The sequence below is a fragment of the Petaurus breviceps genome, unplaced genomic scaffold (assembly GCF_028583685.1).
Source record: "Petaurus breviceps papuanus isolate PSGF00001 unplaced genomic scaffold, PetGlider_PUasm1.0 156, whole genome shotgun sequence".
NCBI lineage: Eukaryota > Metazoa > Chordata > Mammalia > Diprotodontia > Petauridae > Petaurus > Petaurus breviceps.
This window is the reverse complement of record NW_027185720.1, coordinates 11,535,656-11,553,526: the sequence shown is the minus strand read 5'-3', so window position 1 is coordinate 11,553,526 and position 17,871 is coordinate 11,535,656. Positions and strand designations below refer to the sequence as shown.

The 17,871-nt window shown below is 43.6% G+C and overlaps 1 protein-coding gene across 6 annotated transcripts; it reads right to left on the bottom strand.

Annotated features, from left to right (window-relative positions):
- Positions 1–13: 13 nt before the first annotated feature.
- LOC138156626 (apolipoprotein L5-like) lies at positions 14–17,396 on the bottom strand. Of its 6 annotated transcripts, XM_069082043.1 has the most exons (6): positions 17,198–17,396; positions 15,764–16,008; positions 8,731–8,841; positions 6,137–6,266; positions 3,112–3,198; positions 14–1,707 (listed from the first exon to the last, which is right to left on the bottom strand). In XM_069082043.1, the coding sequence occupies exons 3-6, from the start codon at positions 8,780–8,782 to the stop codon at positions 774–776; spliced, it is 1,203 nt and encodes a 400-aa protein (XP_068938144.1). In that variant the 5' UTR covers positions 8,783–8,841; positions 15,764–16,008; positions 17,198–17,396; the 3' UTR covers positions 14–773. The 6 variants fall into 6 exon arrangements, with proteins under 6 accessions (XP_068938144.1, XP_068938146.1, XP_068938147.1 ...); XM_069082045.1 differs by lacking the exon at positions 15,764–16,008; XM_069082046.1 differs by lacking the exon at positions 3,112–3,198 and having other exon boundaries at positions 17,198–17,395.
- Positions 17,397–17,871: the final 475 nt, after the last annotated feature.

Here is a 17,871-nt window from a genome sequence, read left to right as displayed (position 1 = left end):
AATAGAACAAGTGGGAGGTGGGATAGGAGGGAGGGAAATATAGTCAGTCTTTTACAATATATCTACTATGTTATTGTTTTGCATTAGTCACACATGTACAACCTATATTGAATTGCTTATCTTCCCAGTAAGGGTGGGTGACAAGGAGGAAGGGAATGAATCTGGAATTGAAAGCTTTAAAATAAAATATTCAAATATATGTATATATGTACATATATATGTGTGTGTATATATGTATATATATATATATACTATTATTAATACCATCTTACATGTGATTGGGAAATAAGATATACAGGCACTGAGGCATAGAGATCCACTGGAAAAGTCAAAAGGGGTATGGGACAAAATATGGGAGAGAGCAGATTGGAGAGGGGGGGATATCCTGTGGGACTGCTATTTTGGGGCGGTGGGTGGAGGAAAAGCAGGGAGAAAATTTGTAACCCAAAATTTGGCGGAAACGAATGATGTAAATCAGAAGTTAATAAAGTATTTTTTTAAAGTAAAAACAAAAAGAATTAGTGTATACAGTATATACACATACGTGTGTGTGTGTGTGGAGGGAGAGAGACAGAGAGAGAGAGAGAAAAGAATGGAAACCAATAATGCTGACAAAAATTCATTGGTCATTTCTTGACCAGGTGTGAATGCCAATAAGGCTGTCCCTGGTCCTAGCACAGTGTCTGAACTAAGAAGTGTCTGAATTTTCAGCTGTACTCTGTGGGCTGAACATCCCTTAAATCTTAACCTAAAGACAGGCACTTTTTGTGTCCCTATTGAGCTGACCTGGCCTCATCACCCACAGCTTTCCCTGCTCTGTTGCCCTGCAGGGTGATGATATCCAACAGATTCTTATAGGCCTGAGAAAGCTTCCCAAGTTCCCTTTCCACCTCTTGAGCCTGTTCCCTAAGTTCTTCTGCCATTTCAGCCTTTGCCCCCTCCAGTAAATGGTTCAGATCATGAATGAAGGTAATTATGTCCACCACAGACAGTGCACCTGCTGAAATGGCGCTCATCATCCTGGAGCTTTTGGTCATGGCTAGGGTTGTACCACCAAAGGCCTTCTCCACCTTCCGGGCATTCCAGGTTGAGAGATACCCATTGGTCATGAAGTTTTTGGCAGTTGTGGTTAAGCGTGGATTGGCTTTAGCCAAGCGAAAAGCACGGATGTTCTTTCTTATTTCTTCCATGACTTGGTTACCCATAGAAACACACTTCTGAGCAACAGAAATAAGTTGGGGTGCCTCCTTCCACATCACCGCCACAGCTGCCTGTCCCTTGGTCCCCTTATGGTTGCTCACTCGCTCTCTGGCTGCTGAATTGCTGGCTTGCTCAATGACACTTGAGGAAAGGCTGGTGATGGCAGCTACGGCCCCCAAGCCAATCCCAGAAGCAGAGAGGACCAAGCTTCCTCCTGCAGTGACTGGTGCAAGAGCCAAGCCCAGGATACTCATGAAACCAGAGAGGGCGCTGGTGGAGCTTGCTACCACATTGGTGATGATGCATTTCTTGTGGGTCTTGTCGACTTGGTCTGCTACAGCATGGAGGCTTTGGATACGCGCCTCTAGCTCCATCTTCTTCCCAGGAAACTCTTTCAGAAAGATTTTGTCCTCAGCTGAGAGGCCATCATCTTGCTCAATGGTGTCATCAGGCAACGTGTCTCCATATAACCCACAAAAGGTCTCGTAGAGCACATTGGCCTCTTCCCTGTGAATGATTGAAGTCAAATGATTGGTGATGATGATATTAATAGTAAAAACTAACATTTGTCTAGCCCCTGTTGTGTTCCAGGCACTAGCCCTCTGCAATTGTTATCTCATTTGAGCCTCACAGTTGCCCTAGGAAGGAGAGACTGTTATGATCCCCATTTTACAGATAAGGAAACTGAGGCAAACAGTGGTTAAGTCAGGGTCACATAGCTAATAAATATCTGAGACTGGATTTGAACTCAGGTTTTCTAAGTCCAATCCTGGCCCGTTATGCACTGTGAGTTGCTTCACTGTCCAAATAACAAAAACATTGATTTTCTTTATTCAGATCACAGAATTTCAGAGCATGAAAGAAGTCTGTCAGAAATGGGAATCCTCCTGAGTCCTGGGCATTGGAGGGACCACGGAACAGAGGAAAGAGCATTTGATTGATACTCTGAAGTTCCAGTTTTGACCTCTTCAGTCAATGGGTCAAGCATTAATTAAGCACCAACCATGCTTCAGGCACTACAGTTACAAAAACAAACACAAGTCCCTGTCCTCAGGAAGGTTATAATTTACTGGAATTCCCTTCTCTGGTTTCCAGGTTTCACATCTGTGAAGTGATATGGTAGGACTAAATGAACATTAAGGTCCCTTTCATCTCTAAACCAAGGATCCTCTTCATGCAAAGCAGCGTGCTGGACTCTGGGGGAAGGAAGACACAGTCCCTGACCTCAAGGAGCTTACAGTCTATTAAGGAGAATTTTGAAAGCTAAAGGGCTTAATCTTTGGGGCTCGCTTCCAGCTCTGTAAGGACACACTCCAATTTCAAATAATTTCTCTTTCGAAGGAGAAGTCAATTCTGTCTACCTGAGCAAAGAGACGATTGCTTCCTTGGGGGAGAATATGAGGTAGGGAGTGGGGACCTGGTGTCCTTTTTCTTAAGAGCAGACCAAGGAGGTGGGGAGAGGGATACCTTCCCTCTGCCTTTACACTAGACTCTGAGCTCTATGTTATCTAAAACTCTACAGCACAGAGCCCCCAGCACAGATATTTTGAAATGTATGCTGCTTTGAATTGAATGAAAACCTCTGAAAGGTTCAGCCTGATGCCCAAGTTCACTCAGCCTTCAGCTGACATCTGCTGCTAGCTGAGGCATCGCTTGGGGTGCCACAAAGCTCCCCATTTCATTTCAGTCTTTGTATCCCCAGCAGCTGGCATATACTGCAGAGGAACAGGACCAGTAATGCCACTGATATGAAGAACTCCCATCAAGAGGAAATTCCCTCTGCCAATGGAGGTACCTTCTCTATGCAGGCTCAGAGGATTTCCTGGAGAGGCACTGAGAGGTAAATGACTTGCCCAGAGCTACACAGTCAGTATTGTGAGAGGTGGAACTTTTTATGTATTTCGTATTTACCTATTTGTGTACACATCATTTTCCCTGATAAAATGTAAACTTCTTGAGGGCAGGGCTGATTCAGTTTTGTCTTTGTATCCCCAATCCCTAGAAAATAGTAGATGGTTAATAAATGCACATCGATTTGAATTGAATTCAGCTAGCTGTTCTCTCCATTGTAAAGTTCTCTCTCTCTCTCTCTCTCTCTCTCTCTCTCTCTCTCTCTCTCTCTTTCTCTCTCTCTCTCTCTCTCTCTCTCTCTCTCTCTCTCTCTCTCTCTCTCTCTCTCTCTCTCTCTCTCTCTCTCTCTCTCTCTCTCTCTCTCTCTCTCTCTCTCTCTCTCTCTCTCTCTCTCTCTCTGTCTCTCTCTCTCTCTCTCTCTCCCTCTCTCTCTCTGTCTCTCTGTCTGTCACACACACATTTTGTCTTTCTCTTTGTGTGTCTTTCACTGTCTCTATCTCTGTCTTTTTCTTCTTTCTTCTCCCCTCCCCCCTCTTCTTTCTGGGCCCTGGCATTCTCTTCTTTTATCTCTGAACTTCATTCTTGATTTACACTGAAAGCACATCATGACTCTTGAGCAACTTAAGTTAGTGTGGTAATTAATAATATCATTCTTGAACAAGAATGACTGCTTTTTATCAGTGACTGGGGAAGGAGCAGATGGATGGTTATCCAATTGTCAGTGAATATGAAGCTAGGAGGGAGAGGTAACATGTTAGATAACAGAGCTGGGATGTAATTTTATAGGACCATAGATTTATAATTGAAAAGGCCCTTAGGTATCATCAAATTCAATCCACTCATTTTATAGATGAAAAAATTGAGTCTGGAAGAGTCAAGTGACTTTTCCAGAGTCACACATTGAGTATTTGAGACAGGATTTGAACTCAGGTCTTTCTGCCCCCAAGGCCCAGTGTTTTATCCACTATGCCAACTTAGTAGATGCACATAGTAAATATTCAATAAGTGACTGATCGATTGATGGTGTCGAGTCCTCAAGTGCCTCTCTAAATATGAGTTTTCATTTTGTTTATTGCTTCATATTCATGTTCATTTTCAACCTGTGATCAACTCAGTGTTGAATCTCTTCATACTTGGCTGAGTGGGTCCTTGGACAACAGATGGAGAATCTGTCCGATAATCAAAGTATGTCCAGCTTAGAAAAGTCCTGCGGGAGCTCATGTTCTGTTAATATAATAGCTAAGAATCCAGAGTCACTGCCACACTGTGCCATGGCATTGGACAAGGGTGTGGCAAGGTGGGTTGTGATCCTGGGCTGTATCATTCAAGGCCAATGAGGAAGAAAAAATTATGGTATTCTTTGTACCCATCAGACCAAATCTGAGACATTGTTCTCCCTTGGGGGCACTTCATTTTGGAAAAAAAGTTGACCAAGATGGTGCAACACCATGACATCCGGTGACTATTTCTGGAGAAAGGAAGACTCTGGTCCCTCTGAACTCTGACATTCACTGTCCTAAGGCCCCTGCTGGCTCTGCCATTCCCTGTTCTAAGGTTTCTCCCAGCTCTGCCATTCCCTGTTCTAGGGTCCCTGCTAACTCATCATTCTAGGTTCTTAGGTGCCTTCTAGCTCCGATATTACATGTTCTAAAAACATAAAATAAAAGTTAAATAAAAATAAAGTTAAATAAAACATAAAATAAAAGTTATTTTAAAGTATGTGAAGATTTATCACGCAGAAAAAGAATTCAACTTACTCTCTGTGACTGTTAGAGGGCAAAACACTATCAAGGAGTGGGTTCAGATACCACTACTTCTGTGACCTGGACAAATCACTTACCTTTCCTTGGCCTCAGTTTCCTCATCTGTAAAATGAAGATAATGATAGCATCTCTTTGTCAGAGTTATTGTGAGGATAAAACGGGATATTTGTAAGACTCTTTGAAAACCTTGAAGCACTCTATAAATGAGCTATTATTAGCACCTATTTGTGCTATGGAACCTAGGGACCCAAACCTAACAGAATGGTGCCCATATGAGTGTGTGGTATGCCTGATGGTGACACCTACTGACAAATTATGAGATGGAGACCTGGTTCAATGAGACTACAAATATTCAGGCAGAAGGAAAAGGACGGAGAAATTCATCACAGATATTTAGTGCTGGAAGGTTCCTTACAGGTCATGAAGACCTCGCAGGCGAGGAAACTGAGATTGAGAAGCAGAGGACTTCTCCACCTCCACACAGCTAATGAGTAGCAGAGGGAGCATTCGAAGGCAGACTTTCTGCCTTCAAACCGAGATGCATTTCTACTGAATCGTCCTTCTTTCACTACGTGATGTTCGCTGTGGGCTGCAGCTGGGTCCCATGTGAAGCCATTCAACCTCAGTCATCCAATGGGACACCCCACTGGACACATGATCACAAATGTCTTGCTCGGTCACCTTTGCCTGTGCAGGTTCAAGAACATCGTCACTTAAACCTGGATGTAACTCTGAAACCTTTTGACTGCTTGAGATTCAGATTTTGTGGTGACTTGCTTCACCATTCAGAGCCTGTTTCTACATCTCTCCAATGGGCATAGTAACATTCATAGCACCTGCCTCCCAGGATTGTTACGAGACTTTGGTGTGATAATGTGGGTAAAGAGCTTTACAAAACTTAGAATACTATGGAAATACCATTGTTATGACAGTCAGAGAGAACAGCCCAGAAGTGTCATTCAGTCTACCTATGATGTATGTGTACAGCCCTAAGCTAACTAGGCATTGGGGAGCTATGAAGTCATGGTCCCTGCCCTAGAGTCAGAAGATCTGGTGCTTAGGGAACTTTAAAAGGTCATTTAGTCCACCCTCTTCTTTTACAGATGAGGCCACTGAGTCATGGAAGTGACTAGCCCAAGGCCATACACATAGGAAGTAGTAGATATAGCAGAAAGGATTCCAAGTCAAATCCTCTGGCTAAATCCAGTGTCCTTTCCACTAGCCCAGGCTTTACCACTGAGATTTCTGCCTAGTAGAGAGGGCAGCTATAGGGAGTCACCCTACGAGCCTCCTTAGGGACACCAGCACCCTGCACCAGTCACCTTTTTGAGGCAGAATCAGCAAAGAATCTCTCCCAAGCTTTGTCTTCAAAGAGCTCATTCTGCATCAGCTCTTTCATGCTCTTGGAGTCTGGCAGATCCTCAGACGTGACAGGTGAAAGGTTGTGGTTTTCTAGTGGAAGAAGAAGAACATGGTAGGGGTCTCGCTTTCTTCTGATCTCTATTCTACCAGCCGCTCTCTTGGTAACTGACCAAGACCTGTCCAAATCTCAGTGTCTTCAACTGTGAAATGGGACGATACTCCCAATACTTATTTGAATCTCCCAGGACTGTTGTGAGGAAAAGTGCTCTGCAGACCCTAAGAAACTATGGAAATTTAAGTTGTCATTATTATCCATCATTCAATCTTTCAGATCCTCAGTTATACAAGCTGCAAAATGAGGGAGTTTGAGTAAATAGTCTCTAAAGCCGCTCTCCCTTCTAACGTTCCATGCTCTAAGGGTCCCTCCCACCTCTGACATTCCCTGTTTTCAGGCCCCTCCCACTTCAGACAGTCCATATTTTAAAGTCCCTCCCAACTCTGACATTCTGTGATTCTGGGTCCAGAGTGGTACCTCTCAGGGTGGGGACTCTGGTCTCTAAAAAATGTTGGAACCTTGGATTTGAATCCTAGCTCTGACCTCTACCAGCTGTGTGACCCTGGGAAAGTCATTGGATATGTCTGGGTCTGGCTTTTCTAACATATAGACCAGGGGAAATAAGACTTGCTCTCTCTTCCTCCCAGAGTTGTTGTGATAAAGTGTTTTGTAAACCTTGGAGTGCTGAGAAATGAGAGCATGGTCTCCAGGGGACTCTCAGGATAATAGCTCCCATTCCGCTAGTGCTCAAGGTTTATAATGTGATGCAAACACATGAATCACAATAACTCTGGAAGGGAGAGAAAGCAAATATTATTTCCCCTGGTTTATATGATAAGAAAGCCAGACCCAACCATGTACAGTGACTGGCCCAGGCCGCGTAGTGGCAGAGGTCAGAGCCAGGATTCATATTCATGTTTCCAGAGTTCTTTCTGCCCATTGACATCTAATGAGTGATGATGATACTGGGGGCCAGATCCGTGTGACTTGATCTCTCTGGGTCTCAGTGTCCTCATCTGTCAGATAAGAAATTTAGATGATCATTGCTTTAAGTGATGTAAAAATGAAAAAATCCTGTCGGTATAGAAAAAGGAAATATTTGGGGCTTGGGTTTTTTTTTTTGCACGAAGGGTGAAGGTAGCTACAGAGAGGTGTTATCCCTCCATCACGTAGCACCCGGCCTCAGTTCCCCCATCTGCAAAAATGAGGGAGTTGACTCTGCGGTCCCTTCCATGTCTAGAGCTACATCTATGATCTTGTTAAAACTCTAAGCCCTATTTTTCCCATCCCCCCACAGAGTTCCGTGTTCCCTTCCCTGTGCTTTTCAGTCTCTCTCCCTGGAGTCATCCCTAAGCAAAACTTAGTGGGAAGAGCTGATTTTGGGATCAAAGGTACTGGGTTCAAATCTTGCCTTTGTTATCCTGTGTGACCTTATCCAAGTCACTTCAGTATTCTAAACCTCAGTTTCCTCTTACTTAAATAATGGGGTCTCTAGATAGTCTTGGAGATCCCTTCTATCTCTAGAGTTTGATGTGAAGTTGATCTGGTCTTTGGGGTCCTCATCAGCTCCTGCTTCCTCCCAGTACCATCACCTGCCTTCCTCAGAGCAGTGGTTCTGCTGTATCTATCCCCTAGGACAGTGACCTTAGCAGGGCCTGCTGGTGTGATCTGATAGAGCTTCACACATCCTGAGATCACAGGAGACTCTTGACTAGACACCAAAGGTCCCTGTGAGCCCCCTGAGGGGGGCCTAGGAGACCCAGACTATATATATAAGGATATTATAGTTTCTAATACAGCAAATATCTGTAGTTATAACTCACAGAAAGAAAAAGATCTGGGCCAGAGTCCTCGATAATTTTTAAGAGTATAAGGAGACCTGAGACCAAAATATTTGAGAGCCACTAGACTCCAGCATGACTGAGTTTTCTTAGGCAGGTGAGAGGCCATAAGGCCAAACTGCCCCATTTCCTCAAACCCAGGGAAAGGGGCAGGAGGAGAGCTTTAGAAAGCTTCATAACTGAGCTGAGAATTCTAACTCTATTTCCTTGTCTGGGGTGGGATACATATTGTGTCTCCAAAGAAAAATGTAAGCATCTTGACGGTAGAGAATAATTCATTTTTGTGTTTGTAATCTCAGAACCTTAAACAGAGCCTAACACAAGGTAAGTGCTTCATTACATGACTGTTGAATCGAATTAGTTGAAATGAACTGGGTCCTTCCAGCTCTGACATTCAGACACCACCCTCCCTCATCCAAACTCTCCCACCATTTGGAGATTGAGTCATGAGAACAAGTAAACTGAGGACTAAAGGGTGATGGCCCTCATTTCCAGGACTTGATAATGTTGAATCATTCTAGATTTGGACTATTCCAAGTCTAGATAATGTTAAATTACTCTGGGACTGCGTACTGTGAAATTATTTCAAGTCTGGATAATGTTGAATTATTCGAAGTCTGGACAATATTCAGCCAACTTGATAAAAGGAAAGTCATACCTTGTTTGCATTTCCAGAACTTTAGAGTAATGGTATTAAGAAGGCCTTCCATAATTTTTTTCCTATGTGGCTTGTCTAGGTGAGTTGAGGTGAAAGAAATTATATTTCTCGCTTTAAAAAAGAAAACAGAAAACAATGATTAGGAGTAGAATCTGTTGGGAAAGAACATATTTATATATTATGTATGTATGTGTATATTTGTATATGTGTATGTATAGGCCCATATATGTATATAAATATATCCACACATAATTATAGCCTTTGGTGGGGGGGGGGGGAAGGGAAAAAGAACGAAGTAAAAAGGCTACAGCAAAGAATAAAAGAAAACTTATGAGGAAGCAAAGTAAAGACAGACAACTCACAACACTCTTGAAATGGAAATTTCGTGGCTTTTTTTCTTTTCTTATTTTATATTTAAGTTTATAATGTTTCTTTTTCTTTTCTTATTATGTATTTAAGTCTATAATTAAAAAATAGACCTTTTAAATCAGCGTATACCAGAAATTGATTTGTAAGATAGTTGTTTGGATAAATGAAATAGTTTGGAACTTGAAGTCTATTTTCCTTTAGAAACAACGTTACAAAGGTTAGATTCCCAGTCTAGCCCCCCAAATCCATATAACAAGTCTTTCTTCGATACATTATTGAAGTTTGTAGTTGACACTGGGTGAGGCTCTTTCAGCAGAACATAAACCCTGACAGTTCTGGCTTCAGATACTGGCTTGACAGAAAGCAAATGTTTCCATTATCCCCAGACCAGCTTAAATTTGGAAAGGCTCATGATCAGGTTAGCCACCTTTGGTCCTAATAACTCATGAAGAAGAAATAATATTGTACTAAGGAATTAGGATCTACTCCACAAAAATAATAACAAAATTATTTTTTTTTAAAAGAGTACATAGATGTACAGAAACATAGCACCTAGGTGTTGCAGGGATTAGAGTTCTAGACCAGTAGTGAAGACCTGAGTTCAAATGTGACCTCAGACACATAGTAGCTATGTGACCTTGGGCAAGTCACTTATATTCTGTCTGCCTCAGTTTCCTCATCTGTAAAATGGGGGTGACAATAGTAGCATCTCCTTCCCAGGGTCATCTAGTCCACACACCTCATTTGATTTTATTTTAAACTATTTTGTTGATGTCTTTTGTTTTGATAACCCAGTCATTTCTGAAATACTTCATCCAATTCCCAAGATGAATCCTCTCTTGTAACAAAAAAAGACAGTTAAATCAAAACACCCAACATGTGACAAGGTCTGACAATGTATGTAGCACTCTGCCCCGGTGATTCCCCACCTCTCTACAAAGAGGAGAGAGATTGATCTGTTTTATTTTTTATTCTTTAGGACCAATCTGGTTTTTTTTTTCAGATCCTCAGTGTCCAGTCCCTTTTTCTAATCTTTTCATTTACGCGGTTGCAGCAATTACTTTAAAGTGCTCCCCTCATTTTATAGAGGGGAAATCTAAGGCGAGAAAAGGGGAATGAGAACCAGTCACACAGGGAATTAGTGTCAGAGGTGGTCTTCAGATGGAGATCCTGTGACTCCAGACCTGCAGCTCTCAGCACTGTGGCTGTGGTTCTCAAAGTGAGGAATCATGGGATTTTGAGCAGGAAGGGACCTTAAGGGTCATCTAGTTACATACAGCTTGTTAGGACCCTATTGTACAGTGCATTCTGCCTCCCCTTGTGCCTTGGAACCATGGATCTTAGAGCAGGAAGGGACCTTAGGGGCCCTCTATGTCAAGCCCCTAATTTTAGAGAGGAGGAAAATGAGGCAAAGATAGATGAAGTGACTTATACAAGGTCACATAGATTGGTAGGAGCAGATCTAGGATTTGGACTCAAGTCTTCTGACTTAAGATTCATGTGGTCTTGTCCTGTCAGCTTGGATAGGAAGGGGTTGTTGTTGTTGTGTGATATATCTGGGAGGGGAAGGGAAGCAGGAGAAAGGAAAAGAAGGGGAGGAGAGGGGAGGGGAGGAGAAGAAAGAGAAAGGGTGAGGGAAAGGGTAAGAGAAGCTGGGGAAAGGGAGAAGAAAGGGAAGGAAAGAGGAAAGAAGGGGAGGAGAGGGGCAGGGAAGAAGGGGGGAAAAGGAAAGAAGGAAAGGAGAGGGGAGAGAAGGGAAAGGGAAGGAATACGAGGAGGGGAAAGGGGAAAGAAAGGGAGGAGAGGGGAGGGGAAAGGAGGAAAGATGAGGAGACAGAAGGATAGAGGAGGGCAGGAGAATGGAGTGGAGGGGAAGAGAAAGAGAGGGGGAGGGGGAAGAAGGAGGAGAGGGAGTAAAAGGGGAAAGAGGAGAGAAAGGAAAAGGGGCCCCTCTTGGGGCAGGCAGAGCTCTCAGGTACCTGGGGTGGCTTAGAAATTGGTGGGACCAGAGCCAGCTCCTGAAGCCTGAAGCCCCAAACCTGTTTCTCCAGGTGTGAGAGCAAGGGCATCTCTGTTTACAAAGTGTGGGGGGGAGAGACAGAGAGAGAGAGACAGACAGAGAGACAGAGACAGAGAGAGAGACAGAAAGACAGAGAGAGACAGAGACAGAGACAGAGAGACACAGAGAGACAGGGAGAGAGACAGAGACAGAGACAGAAAGAGAGACAGAGAGAGCTAGTTCCTTGGGGCTGCCTCTGGGGCTGGGGCTAGGGCTGGCCCAGGAAGGCCCAGATGGTTTGTGTTCTGGAACCAGGAGAAATTACATCCGAAACTGTGACACCCAGAAAGCCTCCCTCCCCACTGCTGGCAGCAAGCATAGTTTTTGCCCTTCCTGGCTTCCAAGGCCTTCCACAGCCTGGTACCATCTGGCCTGTTTGATCTGACCTATCTCCCACAGGGCTAGGGCGCTGAGCTCAAGGTCAGGAATATTCTAAGGGATTGGGCTAGACAGCATCTGAGCCCCTATCACTTCCAAGTCTACTATCCAATCAATTAGCAAGCATTCATTTACTACCTACTGTGTGCACCCAGCACTATGTGTGCTATGTGCTGGGGATATAAAGACAAAAATTCAACAGTCCCTGCCCTCAAGAAACCTCTATTCCATCGGGAGAGACAACAGGCACATCTATAAGTAATTAGGAATTGGGGGCGGGGTTCATTGGTATAATAGTAATAATAGCTAACAATTCTATACTGCTTTAAGATTGGCAAAGTTCTTGAAATATGTTCATGTTTGAGTCCCCCAGTACCCCTGGGATACTGATACTAGGGACTTGCCCAGGGACACAGCGCTAGCAAGTGTCTTGGGTTAAGGGTTGAACAGTCTTCCTGACTCCCCTCACTGTCCACTCTGCCCCAGTGAGGATCTTTAACCATTGATTGAGAAAATACATAATGACAACAAATTACTCAGAATCCAAGGTTCTGGGTGATTTTTTGTTGGTTTTTTATCCAGTCCTAGTGTGAGAGAGCTGTCCAGGCTGCTAAGGGGTCAAACACCATGCTCAAGGTCACTCAGGAAGTAAATATCAGAGCTGGTGCTACACACACCAGTAGTGATTGACCCAGCATCACAAAGCTAATAGAATTTGAACTGGAAATTTCCTGCCTGCAGGTCCAGAGCTCTCTCTATTCTCCCTTGCTCTCTGCTGGTATTGAAGGGAGCTCCGGAAGCCCCCCAGGGAAAGGCCCCACAGCCAGTTGCTTGTAACCTTGGCCTCAGGCCCTCTTTAGAACCTCCTAAATATATTTAGATTCAAGTGGCAGCTGTGTGGAATGCAGTCTCCAAGGAGTGGGCGGGCAGATGGGCAGGTGGGCAGGCTGGCTCCTTTCTAAATTTAACTGCTGCAGAATAAGGCCAGAGTTCATCAGGACCCAAGGGCCAGTCACTTTCCCTGCCCCCAGCCAAAGCCAGCTCAGGCACTGAGTGGCTGAGAGCTGGACCCTAACCTTTTCTGTGAGGTGGGCAATGGGGAGCAGTGGGTGGCCTCCCTGGAATGGGAGGAAGGAGGCCTGGGCTCTGGCCCAACTTCTATCATCCTTGACTTTGGGCCTCAGTCCCTTCATCTAGGAAGAGGAGGGGATCCCAGTGTCATGGAGAGAGCCCTGAATTCAGACAAACAACCCCATCTTGAAGTCCCCTCTGCTTCTTAATCCTGTGTGACTTCAGGCAAGTGACTTGTCCTGTCTGGGCTTAAGCTTTCTCATTTGTAGGATGAGAGGACTGGCCCAGATGGCCCTTTCAGCTCTACATCTATGACCCCTCTACAACAAGGGACCCTTCACCCAGAATCCCCCTGGAATCCTTGGATAGATTTCAGTGATCTTGAATGGCAGGAAACGACCTCTTTACTGTCCAGAGCCTCTAAGTGAAATGAGCACATTCTTCAAAAACATGACCTGAGAAGTCGCCCTCAGCTTAACAAGGAGGACAGATTGTACATCTAAGCATTTACTGCTCTTTCAATGTAGTTTAGACTTTACATCTTCCTGCAGATTCCATCCAAAACACTTGATTTGTGTTCTGTTTCGAAGGAAAGAAACACATTTATCTTGTAAGCAAAATAAAATTCGGAACTAGTAGATTTTAAGAATGCTACAAATCTTAAGTATCTGCTCCCAATCTTGTCTTAATATTACATTATAATTAACCATTTTGTTAATGAACATTAATTATATAAGCATAGAATTATATCATGCCAAATAATTAGACATCATTATTAATATCAACTATATTGATATGATTGTTTATGTTAATTAATATCTTAATTTATAAATCTTAATATTGATTACAAATCAAATTTTCATTATTCTTTTCCGTTGTCAGCTTCACCAGACTGACTGCTGTGGGGGAGGGGAGGGAGGGAAGGTGGGAGGGGGTCCTAGCTCTCTCCAGTCAAGGTTTCTTGAGCTAGGCTGGCCCCTCCATTCTCCTCTTCTTAGACTCTTCCCCATTTCCAGGGTATCTGACTACATATAGTCTTTCCTCATTGGATTGATTGGGTCATAAACTGAGAACTCTAAATTCCCATTTTACGCATGAGGCCCACAGAGATTAAAGTGACTCATCCAGGATTAAAGACCTAATAAATGCCTGAAATGGGATTGGAGCTGTGGTCTTCCAGAGACCCTGAATTCTGTATCTCTGGCATCTCCCAAGGACTAATCTACCAAGCAATAGAAAGGTTGTAATTGGTACTAGCGAAAGGACTTTCCACACCCAGAACTCTCAGATAAAAATCTCAGTTCTTTGGTCTATTTATGTTGTTTTCACCATTGTCATCATGACAGACAAGTCCTCTTATCCTAAAAGATTGCTTTTCCTTCATTAGTTGCTTTTTAAATGGAGGACTCCTTTTCTAGGTTAGAAACAAAGAAAAGTTATAGCTTCATAACTCTACCTACAGCCTACATAGTTTCTACAGAGGCCACTTAGGGAGCGCCACAGAGCTCTGGGCCAGGAGTCAGGAAGACCTGTGTTCTAATTTGGCCTCAGAGACGAACTGGGTGACCCTGGGCAAATCACTTACCTTCTGTTTGTCTGTTTCCTCAACTGCAAAATCAGATTAATAATAGCACTTATCTCCCAGGGTTATTGTGAAGATCAAATGAGATTAACTTTGTAAAGCCCTTAGTATGGTTCTAGGTACATAGTAGGTACTTAAAAATGCTTCTTTCCTTCCCCTTCCCAATTCATAGAACCCTGGAATCTGATGGTTAGGACCTTGGAGCTGACCTGGACCTACTTTTTCCTAGTTTAGGAGTGGCAAGAACACTGCATTGGAAATCAGGGGCCTGGGTTTGAATCCTGACAGAAAGCTAGAGCTGGACGGAGCCTTCGGAGATCATTGAGCCCAACTCATTTTACCAAATGAGGAAACTGAGGCCCATAGAAGCAGAGTGACTTGTTCATGGTCCCAGAACCAGGGTTTCTCTTGATTCCAAGTCCAGAATTCTTTCCGCTAAACCTCTCTTCTCCAGTTCTGATACTTCTGGGAAAAAAAGAAGGTAAAGAAGGGCAGCTAGATGGCACTGTGGGTAGAGCACGAGTCCTGGAGTTGGGAAGACCTGAGTTCAAAATCTGCCTCAGACACATACTAGCTGTGTGACCCTGAACAAGTCACTTCACCCTGTTTGCCTCAGTTTCCTCATCTCTAAAAATGAGTTGAGGAAGGAAATGGTAAATCACTGTAGTATTTCTGTAGAGAAAACCCCAAATGGGGTCACTGAGAATCAGACATGACTGAACAACAGCAGCCCCTACCTCCCTTGGTTGTTGTGAGAATCAAATGAGATAATATTTGTAAAGTGTTTTTCAGACCTTAAAGGAGCTATGTAAAAGTTAGCTTTATTAATAATATTACTGGAATTATCCAGATAAGTAGATACGAAGGATATAGAGGGTGGGGATTGAGCCCTAAGGCCATGTAACACATAGGACCTGCCTTCCCATGGGACTCAAACCTTGATATCTTAAGATTCGCTGGGGTATTACACAGTGTGACTTATTATGAGCCCTATTATTAGTATTTAATCAGAAAATGATCTTCTCTCACTTCTGTCTATGAGATTCTAAAGGGTTTGCTAGAGTAGAATGTTAATTACATCTTTGGGAACCCCAAATATTTCCTGGGGGAATGATCCTTCAACTTTCCAATTTACCAACATTTTCAATAAAGTCAGCCTTTAAAAGAACCTGTCTGTTTCCACAAGAGCTGTAAAAGTTCTCCAGAGGGGAGGAAGGTATTATTAGCCAGGGGAGAGGACAGAAATGGAGAGGATGTCTGCCAGTCACAGACTGGATCCCATACCAGGTTAACCAAGCCACAGGCCCTATAAACTTGTTTCCTGCTAGCTAGGGGAGTAACCTTGGGTACTAGCCAGCTCCCTTAGAAACTCCTGGGGCTGAATTCTTTTCTTGACTTTAAAAGGTTCCCTTAGAGCAGCCCCTCTCCTTTACCAGCCACCAACTTCCCTGTGTAGGCAGGTGAGTCTATACTCAGAGTCTATACTCTCCACAGACCACTACTAAATCCTGGGGGATTCATACTTCCCAGCCAACAGCATACAAGGACCCCTGATATAAGACAGGTGTTCTTACCTCTTTGAGGACTGCTCACCAGTCACTGGAACAGTATGTGTCTGAGACCCAAACAGACACCCTGGGCTGCCTCGGAAAAAGTGGTGAAAAACTGAGACAAGATATCAGTTGGTTTTGATTTTTGTTTTTTCCTAGTCCACAGGATTTTGCAATGTTCATGCAGCCACACCCAGCAGGGTAAGTTGGAGCTCTCCGAGAGATAATTTGCTCATTTCTGGGGCAGCCTTAACATCATAAAGATCTCCCTTTGTGAACAGGAGAAAATGGGAATTGGTCAGTAAAATGAACTGTGATCTTATCTCCCTCTTCCTTTCTCAAGTCTCCTAAGCAGGTTTTGCTGGAAGGAGCATGAAGCCTACATGTTCAGAGACAGAAACAGCGTCTATGCTGGGGGAATCGCTAGACTGTGTGTAGTTAGCCTTGGACAGCAGCCCCAGAAGGCCTCAGAATGGAGAGAGCCCCTGCAGCAGAGGCTGGCAGAATTGGAAGAAAAGTCACAGCATGACTCTGTTGTTTTGCCTGGCAATGGTCACATATTTGGCTCTTCTTACAATTCTGGGAGCCTCAGAGTCCTGCCACGAACCTGGACACACATTTGGTACGTGCAGCAGGACTGACTTCACATGAAGTGTGGTATATAATGTGGAAGGAGAACTAGTGAACCCAGGTTCAGAGCCTAGTTATTATCATTATTAGGAAACTATGCCTCAGCTTCCCTCAACTATAAAATGAAAGTTTGGACTAAGAAAATGTCCAAGGGCCCTTCCAGCCCCGGATCATATTTGGATAGCTTTTTCCACCTTTCCCCTAAAAACACATGCCTGAAATTCACTATTCGTAATGTATTCCTTTGGCAAAGCAATTCCCCTTTCCCTAATATCCCTTTTCAAAGGCAGGAAACCAGGAGACAGAGCAAGTAAGATATTATAATTATTAACACAATGTAGATTTGTGTAGCTGGGGTACTCTCTCTCTCACACATGGGCCCCAGGACTGCTGCCCCAGATTTGAGGCTCTCTATAGGTCAATCCCCACTTGAAGCCATAAACTCACAAACCCTCACTGCTGCATGTATTAATTACCTACAATCTGGAGGGCAGAAGTAACCAGATGGCTCACTGGACCTGGAGTCAGGAAGACTAGAGTTCAAACCCAGCCTCAGACTCTCACTAGCTGTGACCCTGGGTAAGTCACTTAGCCTGTGTTTACCTTAATCCATTGGAGAAGGAAACAGCAAATCATTCTTTGCCATGAAAACTCCATATGGGGTTATGAAGAGTTGGACATGACTGAACAGCAACAACTGGGAGAACATTTTAGTTCAAAACAGAACAAATATGTGTATATATATATGTATAATTTAAAAGATAATCAAATACATGTTGATGAAAGTGACAATAAAAAATATCAGATATAGCATTCCATTTGTCCTACCGTTTGCCACACCACTAGTGAAAGCAGGCACTCACATCAGGAACATTTATAACTGAGGAACACATGTGAAGCGGCACACCCTTAAGGATACATAAGGGTCCATGTATGGCGGACAACTCAAACTTCCACCACAGCAGGGCTTCTGACATCTCCGGCTGCTGACGTCACTCTGCTGTCCCCTGGTGAGCAGCTCATCTTACTCTCTGTGAGTCACACTGATGGGTGTGTCTTCTTTGTGGAAGGTTCTGTGTCTATGCTGGGTTTCGGGTGTCTGTTCTCTATTGAGTATTGTATTTCTTCTTTCTTTCTTCTGATTGTTTCTGTTTAACACATGGATGTTAAAGTTCTCTCTGCTATCATCTTCTGGGCTTGAGTTCTTCTGAGCCAGCTTAGGTTCTCAGTGTCCAGTTACTAATACAGTCATTTAAAAGTCTTTCCTTGACCAGGACAAGCTGATCGTTTTTTTGTCCATAGCCAAGCCCACAAGTCACAACATCTAGAACATGGCAACCCAAAAAAAGTCAACCAGAGCTCCCCAAGTGTTGATTAAATCTGTTGCTTTGATTCCCTGTGTTTGGTGTGGATTCAAAATCAGGGGTCCCAGGCAACTATCTGATTTGGGGTTAGAAATTCCTTGCATTTGGAATTATGCAAATAAAGGGACTAAAATGTCC